Here is an 18,277-nt window from a genome sequence, read left to right on the forward strand (position 1 = left end):
ACAGAAATCTGTGGCTTTTCTATACACTAGCAATGAGCCAATAGAAAGAGAAATCAGTAAAACAATTCCATTCACAATTGCATCAAAAAGAATAAAATACCTAGGAATAAACCTAACCAAAGAAGTGAAAGACCTATACCCTGAAAACTATAAGACACTCTTAAGAGAAATTAAAGAGGACACTAACAAATGGAAACTCACCCCATGCTCTTGGCTAGGAAGAATTAATATTGTCAAAATGGTCATCCTGCCCAAAGCAATATACACATTTGATGCAATCCCTATCAAATTACCAACAACTTTCTTCAATGAACTGGAACAAATAGTTCAAAAATTCATATGGAAACCCCAAAGACCCTGAATAGCCAAAGCAATCCTGAGAAAGAAGAATAAAGTGGCGGGGATCTCACTCCCCAACTTCAAGCTCTACTAGAAAGCCATAGTAATCAAGACAATTTGGTACTGGCACAAGAACAGAGCCACAGACCAGTGGAACAGATTAGAGACTCCAGACATTAACCCAAACATATATGGTCAATTAATATTTGATAAAGGAGCCATGGACATACAATGGAGAAATGACAGTCTCTTCAACAGATGGTGCTCTCAAAACTGGACAGCTACATGTAAGAGAATGAAACTGGATCATTGTCTAACCCCATACACAAACATAAATTCAAAATGGATCAAAGACCTGAATGTAAGTGATGAAACCATAAAACTGTTAGAAAAAAACATAGGCAAAAATCTCTTGGACATAAACATGAGTAACTTCTTCATGAACATATCTCCCCGGGCAAGGAAAACAAAAGCAAAAATGAACAAGAGGGACTATATCAAGCTGAAAATCTTCTGTACAGCAAAGGATACCATCAATAGAACAAAAAGGTACCCTACAGTATGGGAGAATATATTCGTAAATGACAGATCCAATAAAGGCTTGACATCCAAAATATATAAAGAGCTCATGCACCTCAACAAACAAAAAGCAAATAATCCAATTAAAAAATGGGCAGAGGAGCTGAATAGACAGTTCTCCAAAGAAGAAATTCAGATGGCCAATAGACATATGAAAAGATGCTCCACATCGCTAGTTATCAGAGAAATGCAAATTAAAACCACAATGAGATATCACCTCACACCAGTAAGGATGGCTACCATCCAACAGACAAACAACAAGTGTTGACAAGGTTGTGGAGAAAGGGGAACCCTCCTACACTGCTGGTGGGAATGCAAATTAGTTCAACCGTTATGGAAAGCAATATGGAGGTTCCTCAAAATGCTCAAAATAGACTTACCATTCGACCCAGGAATTCCACTTCTAGGAATTTACCCTAAGCACTCCAGTTTGAAAAAGACAGATGCACCCCTATGTTTATCGCTGCACTATTTACAATAGCCAAGAAATGGAAGCAACCTAAGTGTCCATCAGTAGATGAATGGATAAAGACGATGTGGTACATATACACAATGGAATATTATTCAGCCATAAGAAAAAAAACATATCTTACCATTCGCAACAACATGGATGGAACTAGAGGGTATTATGCTCAGTGAAATAAGCCAGGCGGAGAAAGACAAGTACCAAATGATTTCACTCATATGTGGAGTATAAGAACAAAAGAAAAGTGAAGGAACAAAACAGCAGCAGAATCACAGAACCCAAGAATGGACTAAAAGTTACCAAAGGGAAAGAGACTTGGGAGAATGGGAGGGTAGGGAGGGATAAGGGCAGGGAAGAAGAAAGGGGGTATTTTGCTTAGCATGTATAATGTGGGGGGTGGGGGAAAGGGGAGGGCTTTGCAACAGAGAGAATACAAGTAGTGATTCTACAACATCTTACTATGCTGATGGACAGTGTCTGTAATGGGGTTTGTGGGGGGGACTTGGGGTAGGGGAGAGCCTAGTAAACATAATGTTCTTCATGTAATTGTAGACTAGTGATAACAAAATAAAATATATAAAAAAAAAAAAACTAATGTCCATGTAGAACAAATTTGGTCATTACCCTAAAAAGTCCCTAAATTCAATAATGTTCATATGTTTTAGAGCTCCTGGTTTGAAATAAAGATAAAAAATTCACCTAAATTATGGATGTAATAATTATAATTATTATATATATATTCCACATAATTCTTTCAGATGTTGCATTGTATATATGTACAAATGCATTCATATTATATTATGTATATCTCTATAGAGATATAAATATTCACAACATACATTTTATTTCCTTCAAATATCTTCTGTGTAATAGAGTTACATGGGTTACACCCTGGGCCAGCTTAGATTATGATATAGTTGAGAAAATGCATAATTGAGAAGAGAAGTAGTTTTCTTGTTTGTCATTTAAAATATAAGTAAAATCAGGAAAATAAAGGCTTCCAAGTGTCTTATCCAGTAGTCAAAATTACCTCATCTTTTTACAATGCCAGTAGTATGAATTTTCAATCAACTAGAAAAAATAAGTCTCTGTCAGAAGCCAAAACACACATCATCTGAAATAGTTGCCATGCATATAAATATACCAAATAAAGAAACAATTCCAAAGAAAGAATCAATAAATAATGTCTCTTTTTCATTCATTATTAATCCTGTAATTTGGGTTAAATTAATCCTTATAAACATCAACTACCTAAATTTTTATTAATATTAAAAGGTTCTGACTTTCACTTCCTAATTACTCCTTATTTTTATCAGTTTGAGGTGCCACCAAATACTAATGGCCTAACAGTGTTAATGTATAATGGTGACCAATAATTTGGTTTAATCATCTTAAGTAGAGGTATAATTAATAACAGACTTTATCTTAAATGTTATTCTATATGTATTATAAAAGCTACATAATATAAAGAGAGCTTAGTGTTTTTATAATACAAGCACATTATGCACACACCGTCCTTGGACATCATTCCATTCTCTCAGAAGCCTTTCATTTTCTTTCTGCAGGTTCTCATTTTTGGCTTGGTTTATTGCAATGATGTCCAGGCAGTCACAAATAAGTTCTCTAATGACCTCAGCTGGGTTTGCAACTTCCTCTAGATTGAAGGAACCAAGTCTGAACTAGGATGAAAGGAAAATATTGTTAGTTTGGGGAGAATATCAAGATTAAGGTGGCCCATTTATAAGTATACATAATTTCCTTGTGGGAATAAAAGCATAAGACTCAAATACAGAGCATTTACCAGATAAGAATACAGTACAAAAAATTGGGCAACTTCCTACTTCCCTACTAAAGTTTATCATACAAATCAATAATTTTTATAACTGGTAAATCACTCTCCCACCTCCTAGCAGAAAAGAAAACAACATAAATAACATAGAAGCATTCTACCACCTATTTGCTACAACCTAATTTAAGTCACTAGGCTCAGAATAAGAAAAAGGAATTATACACAAAGATTTTTTAATCTAGTTTCTATTAACATTGATGGTAACAATGGAATAGTGGTATAATCTACTTCTGAAGAAAGCCAAATTTTGGTAATAGTTAAGAGAAATGTAGGGTTTTAGGAAACTGGGAGCACCATACAGTAATTATTCCTTTATCAAAATATAATAATTTATTGCTACAAATTACAAATAGTAATGTTAAGTTCAAGTTTCGGTACTTATACTAAAAAGTAGAACATAAAAATAAATACTCTATTAGGGGCACTTTAAAATAAAATAGCATAATACAGTTTTATTATAGTCATAAAATTTTGATGAGAACACAGGTTCTCTTCATCTGTATGTAAAGATACTGAAAAACAGTGATTTAATAATAATAAACTATAAATAATCTTACTATTAAAATTAAAGTTATGACTAAATATAAGATTTTTTAAATAATAATTATGTAGCTACTACGTATTGCAGTTGAAGAATAACTCAAGCATAGCACAAATATAAACTCATCTAGTCATCAACAAAACAGAACTGTTATTACATCCATTCTATAGATCAGTAAACTGAGGTTTAGAGTAGTTATCCCATATATTGAAGGGATAAAATCAAGATCCTACTATCCTATGCTGTTATGCTTTTTCCTCACATAAAAGGGTATCATAACTAAACAACTAGTAAGAGGAAGTACTAGGTTCATAACCTACACGATTCTGAAGAGAGATTCTAATGGCATTAAGTGGTAAAATTAAGAATAAAATCTGAGAGCTTTTTGTTTTTGTTCCTTTTTTTAGCCTCCTAGATCAGTAATTTATATTATGGCATTCGTCTAATAGGAATATTTCTAAAATATCTTGCTTTAAAAGAGTATTTCTATAAATATGTTATACACAGATTGAGAAATATTTAACAGTGGTTGATAATTCTGAGACAAATCCCTAATAGTCAATTTACAAATAAAACTAAATGTCACTTAAGTAAAAATCCAGTGTTGGCAATCTGAGTGGCATTTTATAAGACATTTCAGTTAGTCCCTATAGTTTAGGATCATCTGTATGTTTAACCCTACAGAGTAAAATTTTCTGGATGAATTTAAATTTTCAGAAAGAAACTGAGGTAGATGTCTTACTTATTATTACAGCAACCTGCCAAAAGGCTGAAATACTGATACTTCTTAGATATTGAGAAACATTTATTTATACTTGCTTAAAATATAAAGGAAAACAAAGGATATTTATATTCTCAGTATTATAGGAACATTTTAGAGGATTCAATAGTACAATTCTAGCCACAATGAAATTGTATATATATTTTTGAAACCCAAGTAGGTATAATGTCTGTTTAATCATTTGTTATATTCCACTTCTTCCTGTTTTTTAACAAAAGAAAGAGAATCCTAGGAAGGAAAATTAACATTTATTTCAGTGAGTACACCCACTTGTATTAGGCTTATTTACATAACCTAAATTCAGCAATTTGAGCCATCTTTACCAGGAAAAAAGAAAGGACTTCATAAAAGTCCAAGAAAATTTCATTCAGTTGAAATTGCTTCAAACTGTCACATCTGATTTATTTTTATTTCTCTTAAACTTAGAATCAAATGGCCAAAAAGCATTTGCAGTTTTCTTGTATTATGAAATATGAATATATTTAACAAGCATAAAGTTCATGTAAGAAACTTTTATCTATGTAAAGAATATAAATTAAAAGTAAATTTGAGCATTTACCTTTTGAATCTCCTAATGCAAATAAACACACAAAAAGATACAGATCACCTGTAGAATATTACTTTTTGAGTTGACACAAAGAAGAAAAATTAGGCTTCTTTTTAGACAACAGATTGCATTATCAGGAAAACAAACTCACCTGTATTTTCTCATTATCTCAATTGTCAGGCAGCTTTGACTAAGACAGTCATTTTTAGAAAGGAAAGGGTTTTTCATAGAAAGGAAAGTTTGAACAATGCCAAGTGTTGTAGCCTGATGAATTCATGCCACACTTTGATCTTGAATAAAGTAGTCAGTAAAATACAAATACAGAGAGAAACACAAGCCCCCTACCCTTCTATCTTAGATGGCAAAGGAAGCGACCAATTCTTAATCACTAGTAACAAGCAACTTCTTTCAAAATTTCATTCAAATATATATATTCAAAATTCCAAGAGATTTCTTAAATAGTTTTCTTGGCTTTCAATAAAGAATAAACTTAAAATGTCATTTCGTCTGAAGAGTAGGCAACTATTTTCAGCTTCTATTTTCTAATTATACTCACTAGTTTCCGGTCCCTTAACAGGTGTGAACATCTATTATTCCAAACAATAAAAATAACTGAGAAGTATCTAGACATTCAGTCAAAGAAAAGAGTATCACTTGAAATATTCAGATTATTTTTTAGGAAAATTCTGGAATGTATGAGAGAATGACTCTGCCGGACTATCCTGCTTGTGTACACATGGCTCAAAGCCAAAGCAGGAAACACCCTTCCACTTTCTGTGCTGCTGTTCCAAGTTGTCCACATCATCACAGAAACAAGAGGGCACATGCCTCCATACAATGGACTTAAGTAAGGGCCTCATACCTGGCCAAATGAATTGAGAAGTCTAAAATATTTCTATCCTCTAACTCTATATCCAGCCTATCCTATACTGCCCCTCACACAAATAGCAGCAATTTAGAAAAGTGTTGTTTTTAAAACCAGCAAATTCACACAAGAGTATGGCTGGGTCCACTTTGAAATCTTCTACTTTAGATTTTTGTTAGACATGTAAGGCTATTAGCACAACTGTTCACTATTCATTAGCTCTGCAATTTCAAAATAATCTACAATATAAAATAAAGACTTCATTTCAAATGGTATACCAGATTCAGAAACCACAAATTAGAGACATTTGAAAACATGACTCTTCAGAGGCATGGGCAAAAGTAAGTTTCTGTTTGTAGTCAGTTCTCAAGATCCTATGGAGAATTAAGTACACACAGACCTATACTAAGCATTCAGTCTATAATCTAAGATATTAAGCTATGTGTTTATTTGTGTATGTAAAAAATTGAGAATGATAACTTCTTAAATTTTGATAATCATAGTAGTTTGTACTAGTTGTCATAATTTTAGCTAGTAAAATAATATAATTGTTTATCTGCTCTGCATTAAAACTTTTCAGTTTCAGAAAGCACATCCATTTTCTTTAGCCAGGGCTTTGTTTATTCTGGATATCTGTTTGTTAATTCCTCAAGACCAAGATTAAATCCCAGAGCCCTTTCTCCAATACTTCAAAGCCAGGTCAAGTTCTCTTTAACTATCAGTCTACTTTGACCTCTCTATTCTTAATACTTCAGAGTTTGTCTCACAATTTTTCACTCAATTTCATCCTTATACTTTTCTCTGTTTTTTTCAGAAAGGTAATGTTGCCCTTTCAATTTCCAGCTCTTTGAGATCAGAGGCCATATATTATATTTCTTTCACAGTCTCCAAAGTATCTTGAACAGCTCTAGACATATATTCAGTGCTCAATAAAGAAATGAATTTTTCTATTGAAATGATCCTTATTATGTAAAAGGAATGTAATTATAATGGAGGAGGTAAAGAAAAGAATTGAGACAGTGATGCTTTGAATGCAAATTAAGAAATAGTTTAAGCAGTTAATTTTATTGAACATTTTTATTTTATTGACTAGTATGGCATGGTTAAAAAATTGCATAGTAGCACTTGATACTATAATCATACATAGGTTTAATAAAACCTAAACAGATTTGCTTTTTAAAGAATGTGTAGAGATAAAGTTATGTACTCAGTTATCAGGTTCTTTGGAATGGTCAAACAGATAAAAAATATATATAAGTAAATATATATTACTTATAAATATTAAATATAAAAATATATTAGTAAAGTATCCAAAATAAACACTATGGATAACTACTAACCAAATCCTGGGGAATTGTTTGTGGCCATTCTCAATATTCTGGGAGAGGATGTTTATCAAGTTGAGAGTTGATATTCTGCTTAAAACACATCAACTAAAGGGTTTGAGTTTTGATACATTATCAAAGCAGTTCAAATAACCTTGCAGAGTCAATCTTTGTTACAGTCCTGGGAACCAAGATGGAAAAGGAGGAATACAGATATTTTGATGTTATCACTAGGCAAATAATGGTCAACTAGAAACTCATTTTCTTTTTGTCATTTATGTGTTTTTAAATTTATTTGTAATCAGGAAAATGTATGGCTATATCTAGATATGTGTACACTAAAAAAGTAAAGACTGCCCATTATAGCTTATAATACAAAATATTTTGCCTATTGTAGATAAATACATAGTTGCATATACAGAGTTGTTGTAATAAATAGTTGTAAATTTCTAGTAATAGAGGAAATCAAATAATATAATAAAAAAGAGATTAACAGTTATGTTAATCAACTGTATTCTGAATCAGCTATACTTTTATAAGATCTTCGTATCATGCAACCTTTGGTTTAATGGCCTGCTGAAATGTTTTATTTTAGATTTAAATGAAGAACATTACAAATAAACCTCCTAAAGCAGTAACACAGCTGGCAGCTGGTTACACTTATCTTCTAAGGTAGCTAGAACTGAGAAAAGAATACCAGTAAGGACTTTCTAAAGAGATAAGAGAATTACATTGTGAGACTATTAATCTCACCTTTCCAACTGTTTTCTTGTCCAAATTTCTTATAGCTCATCAAAAAAAAAAAAAAAAGCCTAACCATCTCAAGATGATTGTATGATCAAGTAAAGCTCTGTGTATTTCAGATCCTGTAGGTTCTTACAATCTAAAAGCAATAATCCAAAATGAAAAATAATATTGAGCTTTAAAATGCTACAAATTATTAGCATTTTTAGGCCATGCTGTATGCTTTAATATATTAAGTATCATCTGAATTCTTATTTTGAATTCTTTAGTTTTTATAATTGCAAAAATCATTGGTGGGAGTCAGAGAATCCTTGAACAAAAAATCTAAAAGCCTATGTGGTTAAGGGAATCTCAGCAGTTACTTTTACTTTGAGTAACTAAATGTTCACTCCATCACTGTCTTAAAATAGAGATGATGAGTCTTTTGCCCATGGGAAATACAGTAAAATCTAGAAGATTTAGCTTAGCCTAATTAGGAATTATAATTAACAATGAAAAATTATACTATATATGGATTAAGATAAACTGGAAGTTTCTTTTATATAGTAACTGGATCAGGTGGTGGAAGGAGGTAAGAGGGTAGGGGTTGCCTAGTATTTGACTGTTACTTTATTTTTGGTATTAGGTGCTGATAAAGAAACATTACCTTGTGTACTCTTCTAATGCTTATTTAATAATATCTGTGCAGTATCCTTTTTTATCTTGTACTCAGATGCTAAACGGTAGTTTCTTAGAATGGTCCCCCTTGACTGACTTTTATTTTTCTCTACAGAGTTATAGGGTAATCCACAATCACAGTGTCAATTATTACAGATAAGCTAGAAACTGCCAAATGTTTATTTCTGGGTGGTATCTTTTCTAAACTTCAGACGTACATACACTTTTAACCCCTTTTTAGTGGTGCCACCAGGACATCCTATACTCAGACTTCAAACACCCAAACAGAATGCACTGCCCATTCCCCTCACAACTGAACCAACCCCTCCCTGTGTTTCCCAGTAGACATTCACTATTTGTACTGGTTGTCTAGTGGGAAAGTATGGACATCTATCATAGCATTACAGTATTTACTTTTCTTTTTTTCTTTTACTAGGCTAAAAGCTGTGAAGGGATAGAGACTATGTATTACTCACATTAGTGCCGCCATTCTTACATGGTGAAACAGAATGCATTTATTCGATCATTATCAGACGTTTTGAGTATGTACTGTGTACTAGGCATTAGGGACACTGTTGTGAACAGAAAAACAATGTGTCTACTCTCTTGCAACTTATATTTTAGTGGAGAGATTTGATGATGCATAATGACCAAATAATATCTCAGTTGTACATTTGATGAAGAAAATTAAATGAGTATTGTGATTTTTGACTAGAAGCCACAGTAACCTTAATATAAGTAGACAGGGAGCAGTCCTTGCAAAAACTGAGAAGAACAGAGCAGATGAGATTGGAAAGCTAGACAGGTGACTAGCTCATGTAGGACTTTGTAGGCCACAATAAGAAATTAAGAATTTACTCTAACAAAAGCCATTGGAAGGTTAGATAGAGAAATGACTGCTTAAAGAGTATTCAGATTTCCTCTAAGATTAACCCGATTATCCCAACCTCCTTGTACTCATGTCTGTGTAATATCTTTCCCTTGAATGTAGGCAGGCCTGTGACTTGCTTCTAACCAAAAGAATATGGCAAAGGTGACACATGAAACTTCAGTGATTAAATTATATAAGATTAATGTCCATCTTACTAACAGACTCTCTCCTTGCTGGCTTTTACAACACTAGCAGCCACGTTGAAGAGCCCATGTGTCTCAGGGAACCAAGGCTCTCTAGCAAATAATCACTTAAAAACTGAGGGAGGCCTCTGACCAACAGCCAGTGTATTAGTCAGGATTCTCTAAAGACATAAAGCCAATAGGATATATGTGTGTGTGTGTGTGTGTGTGTGTAGACATACATAAATAAATAAATAAATAAATATATATATATATATATATATATATATATATATACACACACACATATACATATATATGTATATAAATAGATTCATTTTAAAGAACTGGCTGACATGATTATGGAAAGTGGCAAGTCCAAAACCTCCTTGGTGGGTAGGTCAGCAGGCTGGAGCCTAGGAAGAACCAATGACATCTGTTGGCAGATTTCCCTCTTGTTTAGAGGTCAGTGGTTTTTTTCCTAGTCATCCCCTTCAACTGATTGACTGAGGCCTACATTCTAATGGAGGGCATTTTGCTTTACTCAAAATCCACTGATTTAAATATTAATACCTCACAGAAAACATCCTCACAGAAATATGCAGAATAATGTTTGGCCACATTTCCAAGTTGGCACAAATTAACCTTTATAGTCAGTAAGAAACTTAGGCTGTCAGTCCAACAGGCCATAAGGAACTGAATTTTGTTAGCATCCACATGACTGTGCAAGCAGATCTTTTACCTTAAGATTGCAGCTCTAGCTTAAAACTTGACTGCAGTTTTAACATGAGTCCTAGCAAAACCATGCCTAGACTCTTGACCCATGGAAATCATGAGACAATAAATGTGTGTAGTATCAAGCTGCTAAGTTTGCAGTAACTTGTAGCTCAACAATACATAATGAATCTAAATATGCTTCAATATTACCAATCTAAAAAAACAAAAACTTCCTTAGTCCCATATCCCTGATTCCAGCTACTGTCCATTTTTTCTTATCTGGTTACAACAAATTTCTCCAAAAATGTATCTAGTATCTATGCTAATGTAGTAGTCCCTATCCACATGTGGCTATTTATATTTAAATTAACTATAATTAAAAATTGAGCTCCTCAGTAACACAAGACATATTTTAGTGCTCAAGAGCCACGTACATATAGCTAGTAGTTGTTATATTAGGCAGCATAGATACAGAATCTATCACCCTAGAAAGTTCTTTAGAATGGTATTGATATGTTTCATTTTATTACATCCTATTCTCTCTTTAAATATCTCTCCAATCTCATCTCTTACCATTCCCCCTGACTTCGCTATATCCAGCCACTTGCTTTTTAGGCCAATCACTCCATATGTAATAGGCAGAATGATGCTTCCCCAAACATGTCTACACCCTACTTCCAGGAACTTCTGAATATGTTACTTTCTACGACAAACAGGGACTTTGCAGATGTGTTAAAGTGATAGCCCTTGAGATGGGGAGATTATTCTTGATTATCTGGATGAGCCCAATCTAGTCACATAAATCCTTAAAATCAGAGAACCTCCTTTCCCAACTAGTCAGTGGGACATGTAGTTTAAAGAGAGGAACAGAAAGTTGCAAAACTGCTGGCTTTGAAGATGGAAGGAGACCATGAGCCAAAAATGTAGATAGTTTCCAGATGCTGGAAAAAGGCAAGGCAATGGGTTCTCCTATAGAGCTTCCAGAAAGGAAAGCAGCCCTGAAGACACACTGATTTAGCTAGATGAGACCACTACTATTTTGGACTTTCAACCTATAGAACTTTACTTTTACTTTATTCAAGTCTCTGTTCAATGTTACGTCTCTAGAGATACTTTCTTGACTACCCTAACTATGGTATAACCATTCTGGTACCCTCCAAACAGTCCTACAAAGAAATGCCATTAGTACAGACATTGAGAAACAATGTTTTATAATCTTCATAGCAGTTCTTATTATCTTCATTCATTTTTATTACTTAAATGTTTGTTGTCTCCCTTCTTTACCCACAATCTAAGCCTCATGTTCACAGCAGGAATTCAAAAATGTTTGCTAACTGAGTGAATGAATACTTGACCATAAATGGTACAAATATTTTTCTGGTTTTGCGATACTACTTATACAGCATTTAAATTTTAATATAGTCAAATCTAAAAATAGTTTCCTTTTAAGGTCTTTGCAAATCAGAGAAAGTAATTAATCACCTATATTTTCATTTTTTAATTTCTTTCCCCAAACAGATAACCACTGTTTCCTTACCATTTATTCTGTGGTCTATTCTCTACCTACTGATATAAGGGGCAACCATTATTAGAAACTAATGAGGGATTCTGGAAAGATAGCAGAGTACAGAGCCTGAATTCAACTTCTCCTACCTACACACTGAATCTACGGCTACACACAGAGCATTTCATCCTGAAAAAGAATGGGAACCAAAGTGAACACTTTCTCTACAAAAAGGGACAGAAATATAACATTAAAAAAAAATAGTAGGAAAGATAGAGACACTGTAACAGCAGAAATCCCACTCTCAGCACAGCAACTCCATCTGCCACTTGGCAAGGAAACCACTGGAGGCACTCAGGGATCGGAGGAGTCAGCCAGCACCAGTTTCCTTTCCTTCTGCCCATCTTAGTGTGGATGAGAGCAGGGAATGGGCACACACACCAACCTCAGAGTTCGCTGAGGCAGTCTGATGGCCCCCTCCCATGCCTAGGCATGCCTTCAGGAGATCCAGCAGTCTTACCTTACTGCCCACTATATCCACTAGTCCAGCTTTCATCAATGGGACCAGAAAGTTCCCTGGCCACAAGGAGGGTACACAAACCTGTGGCCAGCACCATAAAGGCAATTTCCCAGCATGGCCCAGAGTGCACAACCACCCTGGGGAACATGCACAGAGCCTGCCATCTCCCTACGAGTGGGACCCATGGGTGCTGACAGAGGAATTCCTGGAGCAGCCCAGAGCACACAAGGGCTGGAAGCAACACGTGCAAGGTCTGCTGTCATGCCACCAGTGTGACCAGCAGGCATCCACATGAGAATTCCCCAGAGCACCACAGAGTACACACAGGGCCTGCCTTCCTGTGACCAGAGGGACTCAGCAGGCACTGACACAGTAATTCCCCAAAGGAGCCCAGGGCATGCATGGGCCTATGGGTGAGGATGCACAGGGAACTCTGCTGGAGTTAACTGAGTGTGTTCCCGACCCACTGCATGCCCATGATTCTACCCCCAGCAGTGCAGAATCCACAGGTGCCCACCCAAGAGCCACTCCAACAGCCCCCCAGACCGTCCGTGCCTCCAGGACAACCTCCTGAGAGTCCCAGGACCAGGAAAGCCTGTCTCACACTCACTCAGGCTCCAGCTTGCCAAAACCACAAGGCACACACTGTCTACACAGAGGACCCTCCTACACAAGGCCAATCCTTCAAGACTGGAAGAGCAAGCCCTTTCAAATCATTTAAAGAACCAAACACAAAAAGTCATACAAAATGAGAAAATAGAGGAATATGTGCCAAATAACAGAACAAGAAAACACACACACATAAAAAAAACAAAAAAAAAAGATCTACCAAAAAACTAAATCAATTTACCTCATAAAGAATTTAAAGCAATGATGATAAAGATGTTCAGCAGAATTGAGAAAACAATGGTGGAACTCAAGGTGGACTTCAACAAAGAGAAAATCTAAAAAGAAGAACTAATCAGAGATGAAGAAGTCAATAGATGAAATAAAAAATACACTGGAGGGAATGAACAGCAGACCAGAGGACGAAGAAGAAACATCTACTGTCCTAACATCCACATGGTAAGAGTTCAAGAAGAAGAGAGAGACAGACACAAAAAATAATTTGAAGAGATAATAGCTGAAAACTTCCCTAACCTGGGGAAGGAAACAATTTACCAGGTGGTTCAGGAGGTCAGAGAGCTCCAAATAAGATGAACTCAAGGAGGTCTACAGGAAAACAGAAATTAAAATGTCAAAGATCAAAGACTGAGAAAATCTTAAAAGCAGCAAGAGAAAAGCAACAACTTACTTTTAATATAAGGAAAGCCCCACTTAGATTATCAGCTGGTTTTTCAGCAGAAACTCTAGCACAAGAACAGACCCATAGATAAGTGGAACATATTAGAGAGCCCAGAAATAGAAACATGCATATAGGGTCAATTAATATGACAAAGGAGGCAAGAATATACAATAGGGAAAACATAGTATCTTCAATAAATGGTGTTGGGAAAACTCAACAGCTACATGCAAAGAGTGAAATTGGATTACTCCCTAACACCATACAGAAAAGTAAACTCAAAATGGATTAAAGACCTAAATACAAAACATAAAACCATAAAACTCTTAGAGAAAACAAAGGCAAAAATCTCTTGAACATAAAGCATGAGTCATTTTTTTCTGGATATGTCTCCTTGGGCAAGGGGAAAGAAAGCAAAAGTAAGCAAATGGGGCTATATCAAACTAAAAAGCTTCTTTATAGAAGGGAAACTGTCAATAAAACAAAACGGCAACCTAGATATGGGGGAATATATTCACAAATGATATAACCAATGAGGAATAAAAAAATATATAAATATTTAAAGAACCCATGAATATATAAAGAACACATCCAAAATACATAAAGAATTCATGATACTCAACACCAAAAATAATAATAGTAACTCAATTAAAAAATGGACAGAGGACCTGAATAGACATTTTCCAAAGAAGACATACAGATGGCCAACAGGCACATGAAAAGATGTTTAACATCACTATTTATTAGTGAAACACAAATCAAACCATAATGAGGTATCATCTCACACCAGTTAGAATGGCCATTATCCAAAAGACAAGAAGTAACACATGTTGGCGAGGATGTAGAGAAAAGGGAACCCTCCTACTGTTGGTGGGAATGCAAATTGATGCAGCCACTATGGAAAACAGTAGAGAGGTTCCTCAAAAACCTAAAAGTAGAAATGCCATATAACCCAGCAGTTCCACTTCTGAAAATTTAAAGAAAACAAAATTTCTGATAAAAAGATATACACAATCCTATGTTTAACTGCCACATCATTTACAATAGCCAAGATATGGAAGAAACCCAAGTGCCCTTCAATAGATGAATGGATAAAGATGAAGTGGTACATGTATGCAATGGAATATTATTCAGCAATAAAAAAGGAAATATTGCTATTTGCAACAATGTGAATGGACCTAGAAAGTATCATGCTAAGTGAAATAAGTCACAGAAAGATAAATACCATGTGCTTTCACTTACATGTGGAATCTAAAAAGTGAAAAAAAAAAAGAAACAGTCCTGTAAATACTGACAACAGACTGTTGGTTGCCATAGGGGAAGAGAGTGTGTGTGTGTGTGTGTGTGTGTGTGTGTGTGTGTGTGTGTGTTGGAGGGGACACGGAGGTTAAATAGGTGAAGGGAATAAAAATACAAACTTCAAATTATAAAATAATCATAGCAATCGATATACAACACAGAGAATATAACCAATAATATTCAAATATCTTGGTATGATGATGAGCAGGGGCTAACTGTACTTACCATGGTAAACATTTAGTAATATACATAATTATGGAGTCATTACATTATACATCTGAAACCAAGAGTATTGTATATCAACTACATTCCAATAAAAAAGAATGAAACTACATATTTATGTATATTTAAGTACGTTCTTGAGTTTCCTATTCTTCCCATTGGTCGCTGCTTTTATTGTAGTAGCTTGCTTTTTTTGTTATCTTTAACTTATAATGTTTTATTGTTAAGGATTATAAGTTCCATCACATCATTTTTTTTCAAAATTATATTGTTCAATTTTGCCAAGCATATCCCAGGAAACTTTGACTGTGCATTTCAGACAAACAAAAAACAAAAACAAAAAGCATCTAAAAAATACTATAAATTTGGTCTGGAATTACATTCATTTTCAAATTATTTTTTAAGGAATTAACTTGTTTTCAACATGAATTAAAGTGCAATTCCTCCATTCAGGAACATTATGTTTCTTCATCTAATCAAGAATTATTTTTATGTTTTTTGGTAAAGTTTCTCATTGTTCATTCCCTACACAACAGCTGATAAGACTAATAAATGATCTGCAGGTACAAATATGAATGTAACTGCCTACTCAGTCTTATTTTTTATTATTTTTTATTCTTTGGTCATACCAAAATAATTATATGGTATTTGAGAACCTTGGAAATCTCATTATAGAATCTGAATACTGACATTTACTTGCAGTGAGATCCTGAAAAAGCAATTGTAACCACTGTAACCAAAATAATGACTTACCCTAGAGGAAATCTGAAAAGAAATCTACGGGCTGGTCATAAACAATTTCACAAATAAGCTACAACAGAATTAACATCCAAGGCCACACACATACACAAAAAATCCACTCTTACAGTTTGAAGTTGATTTATCTTCTAAAAATGGTTGATTACTTTAACACAGTAGCATTCCAGAGTGGCTATGACAGAGAAAAATCTCACTGGCCAGGGCCAGGACCACTGTTTGCTGTTGCTTAGCTCCTGAGGCCTCATGGAAACAGTAAGCAAGCAACACTGCACAAAAGTTATAATCAGATACTTAAGAAACGTAATAGGATATAGTATGAAATATCATGGATCATTTATTGCTGAATTTAAACCAGTTTATCCTGTTTAGTAATAAATTGCTCAGTTTTCTCAAAACATTCTATAGGAAAATTAAATCAAAACAGTAGGATCTTTTTTTTTTCTTATTACGAATTTCTGGTCCTTTATCATTTAAAAATTGCAGAAACTTAAGGCCAACCTCCCGATTCAGCTCCCAAGCACTGAATAACACTAATTTGATGATGGGATAGCATGACTGGCTGGAAGGAATTTTATTGACTTTAGAAACTTTTAGGAAACCAAAACTTTTCATAAAAACTTACTGTGTTAACAATAACACCATTATCCTTAAAATCTGTCAACATAAACTAACAATCTCAAATCTAGTGATCCTTAAGAAATCATATGAAGTAACTCAAATAATTTAAATAAAATGCTAAAATATGTTCATTTTTAAATGGTTTGTGAATTTATTTCTAAGGAATTTTTAAAAGTTTAATAATTATCTTTAAACTATAGATTAAATAAATATCTTTAAACTATGGATTAAAAAATTTTCTACCAAATTTTTTCATTCCAAAATTTTACTAAGAATCTTAAAACACTTTATCAATTGTAATTCAATGGAAGATCTCTAGGAAACAAATTTCTATCCAAAATAGTTACACAGAAAACTTGTAATATTTATTTATTTCCTTGTTTCCCTAGAGACAGATTAAAAAAATAGTACTCTAAAAATTTTTAATTTCTCAAAATTTAGATGAATAATTACTTCATGGGAAAACTCCCTCTAAGATACAAAAATTAGTATCTATTTTTGATGAGATTGAGAACTGGAGAGCACAATGGATGGTAACCATGCATTTAATTGAATTTTCTTTTGAGGAAACATGCAATGAAAAGTTAACATTGAGGTAGTTCCAGTTCAGGTAAAACCAAATAAACTGTATTAGATTAACCTTCTGGAGATGACAGCTATAAATTCTGACAACAACAAAAACCACCCCGAAAACAAAGAAACCTATTTGAAGGGACTGGAGAATGACCAAAAGCAGGCAGCAAATGGAGTTACTTTAACAGGGGTGATCCATGTTTACATAACTGTTCCTCACAGGGCATTCTTACTTCTGAGAACTTACGTAGAAGCAGCGGAATCCACTCACTGATTTGAGGTGCCAAAGGATGGAATTTGGGTTTGCACATATACACACAAACATACAATTAATGATTAGGTAGAAAATTGCAGAGAAAATGTAAGAAAATTAGAGGATCAGTAGAGGATAGGTAAAAATCTAAATAACAAAACCAGCCAAAGAGAAAATAAAACAGAGAAGGAATCTGAAAAGCAGAAAAAAAATACACAAACTGGAAGAAATAAATTTCCAGATAGAAAGGGTCTACTATGGTTCTAGCACAATGAATTAAAAGAATACTTATATGAAGACATAGCATTATTAAATTTTAGAACATTTTGGACAAAACAAGAATCCTAAAATATTCCGAAACAATAAAATAACTTACATGTGAATGATCAAGAATTATAATGGCATTGGATTTTTATAGCATTGACGTTCATTGACCAGAAGTCAATGAAATAATGTCTTCAAAATAATAAAGCCATTTGCAGAGAATATGTTCCACTAATATGATGAAATAAATTACACCACAAGATTTTTCTAATAATAGACATTTACTGAGTATGTACTATGTGTCAGGTATCATGTCAGTTAATACAGAAGTCTCTTTGGAGTGAAAAATAAATTCAGATTTTGAGCTCTAGATCTAAGACAAAGAGAGTACTAAGAATATGTGAAATGCAGTCAGTAAATTTGTGTAGAATCCTACATGAAAACTTGAAATTAGATTTCAAATATTGTATCATCCTTGCATCCTGGAATAAATCCCATTTGATCATGACGGATGATCTTT

At 34.0% G+C, this 18,277-nt stretch overlaps 1 protein-coding gene across 6 annotated transcripts in view; it reads right to left on the bottom strand.

Annotated features, from left to right (window-relative positions):
• Positions 1–18,277, bottom strand: part of XRCC4 (X-ray repair cross complementing 4) — a 258,936-nt gene that overhangs the window by 147,121 nt on the left and 93,538 nt on the right. For all 6 annotated transcript variants that reach the window (XM_036914214.2, XM_057493754.1, XM_057493751.1 and 3 more), the window contains one exon: positions 2,897–3,063. In XM_036914214.2, coding sequence (XP_036770109.2) covers positions 2,897–3,063 — 167 coding nt within the window. The remainder of the gene's footprint in view (positions 1–2,896; positions 3,064–18,277) is intronic.

This window comes from Manis pentadactyla, chromosome 2, assembly GCF_030020395.1.
Source record: "Manis pentadactyla isolate mManPen7 chromosome 2, mManPen7.hap1, whole genome shotgun sequence".
NCBI lineage: Eukaryota > Metazoa > Chordata > Mammalia > Pholidota > Manidae > Manis > Manis pentadactyla.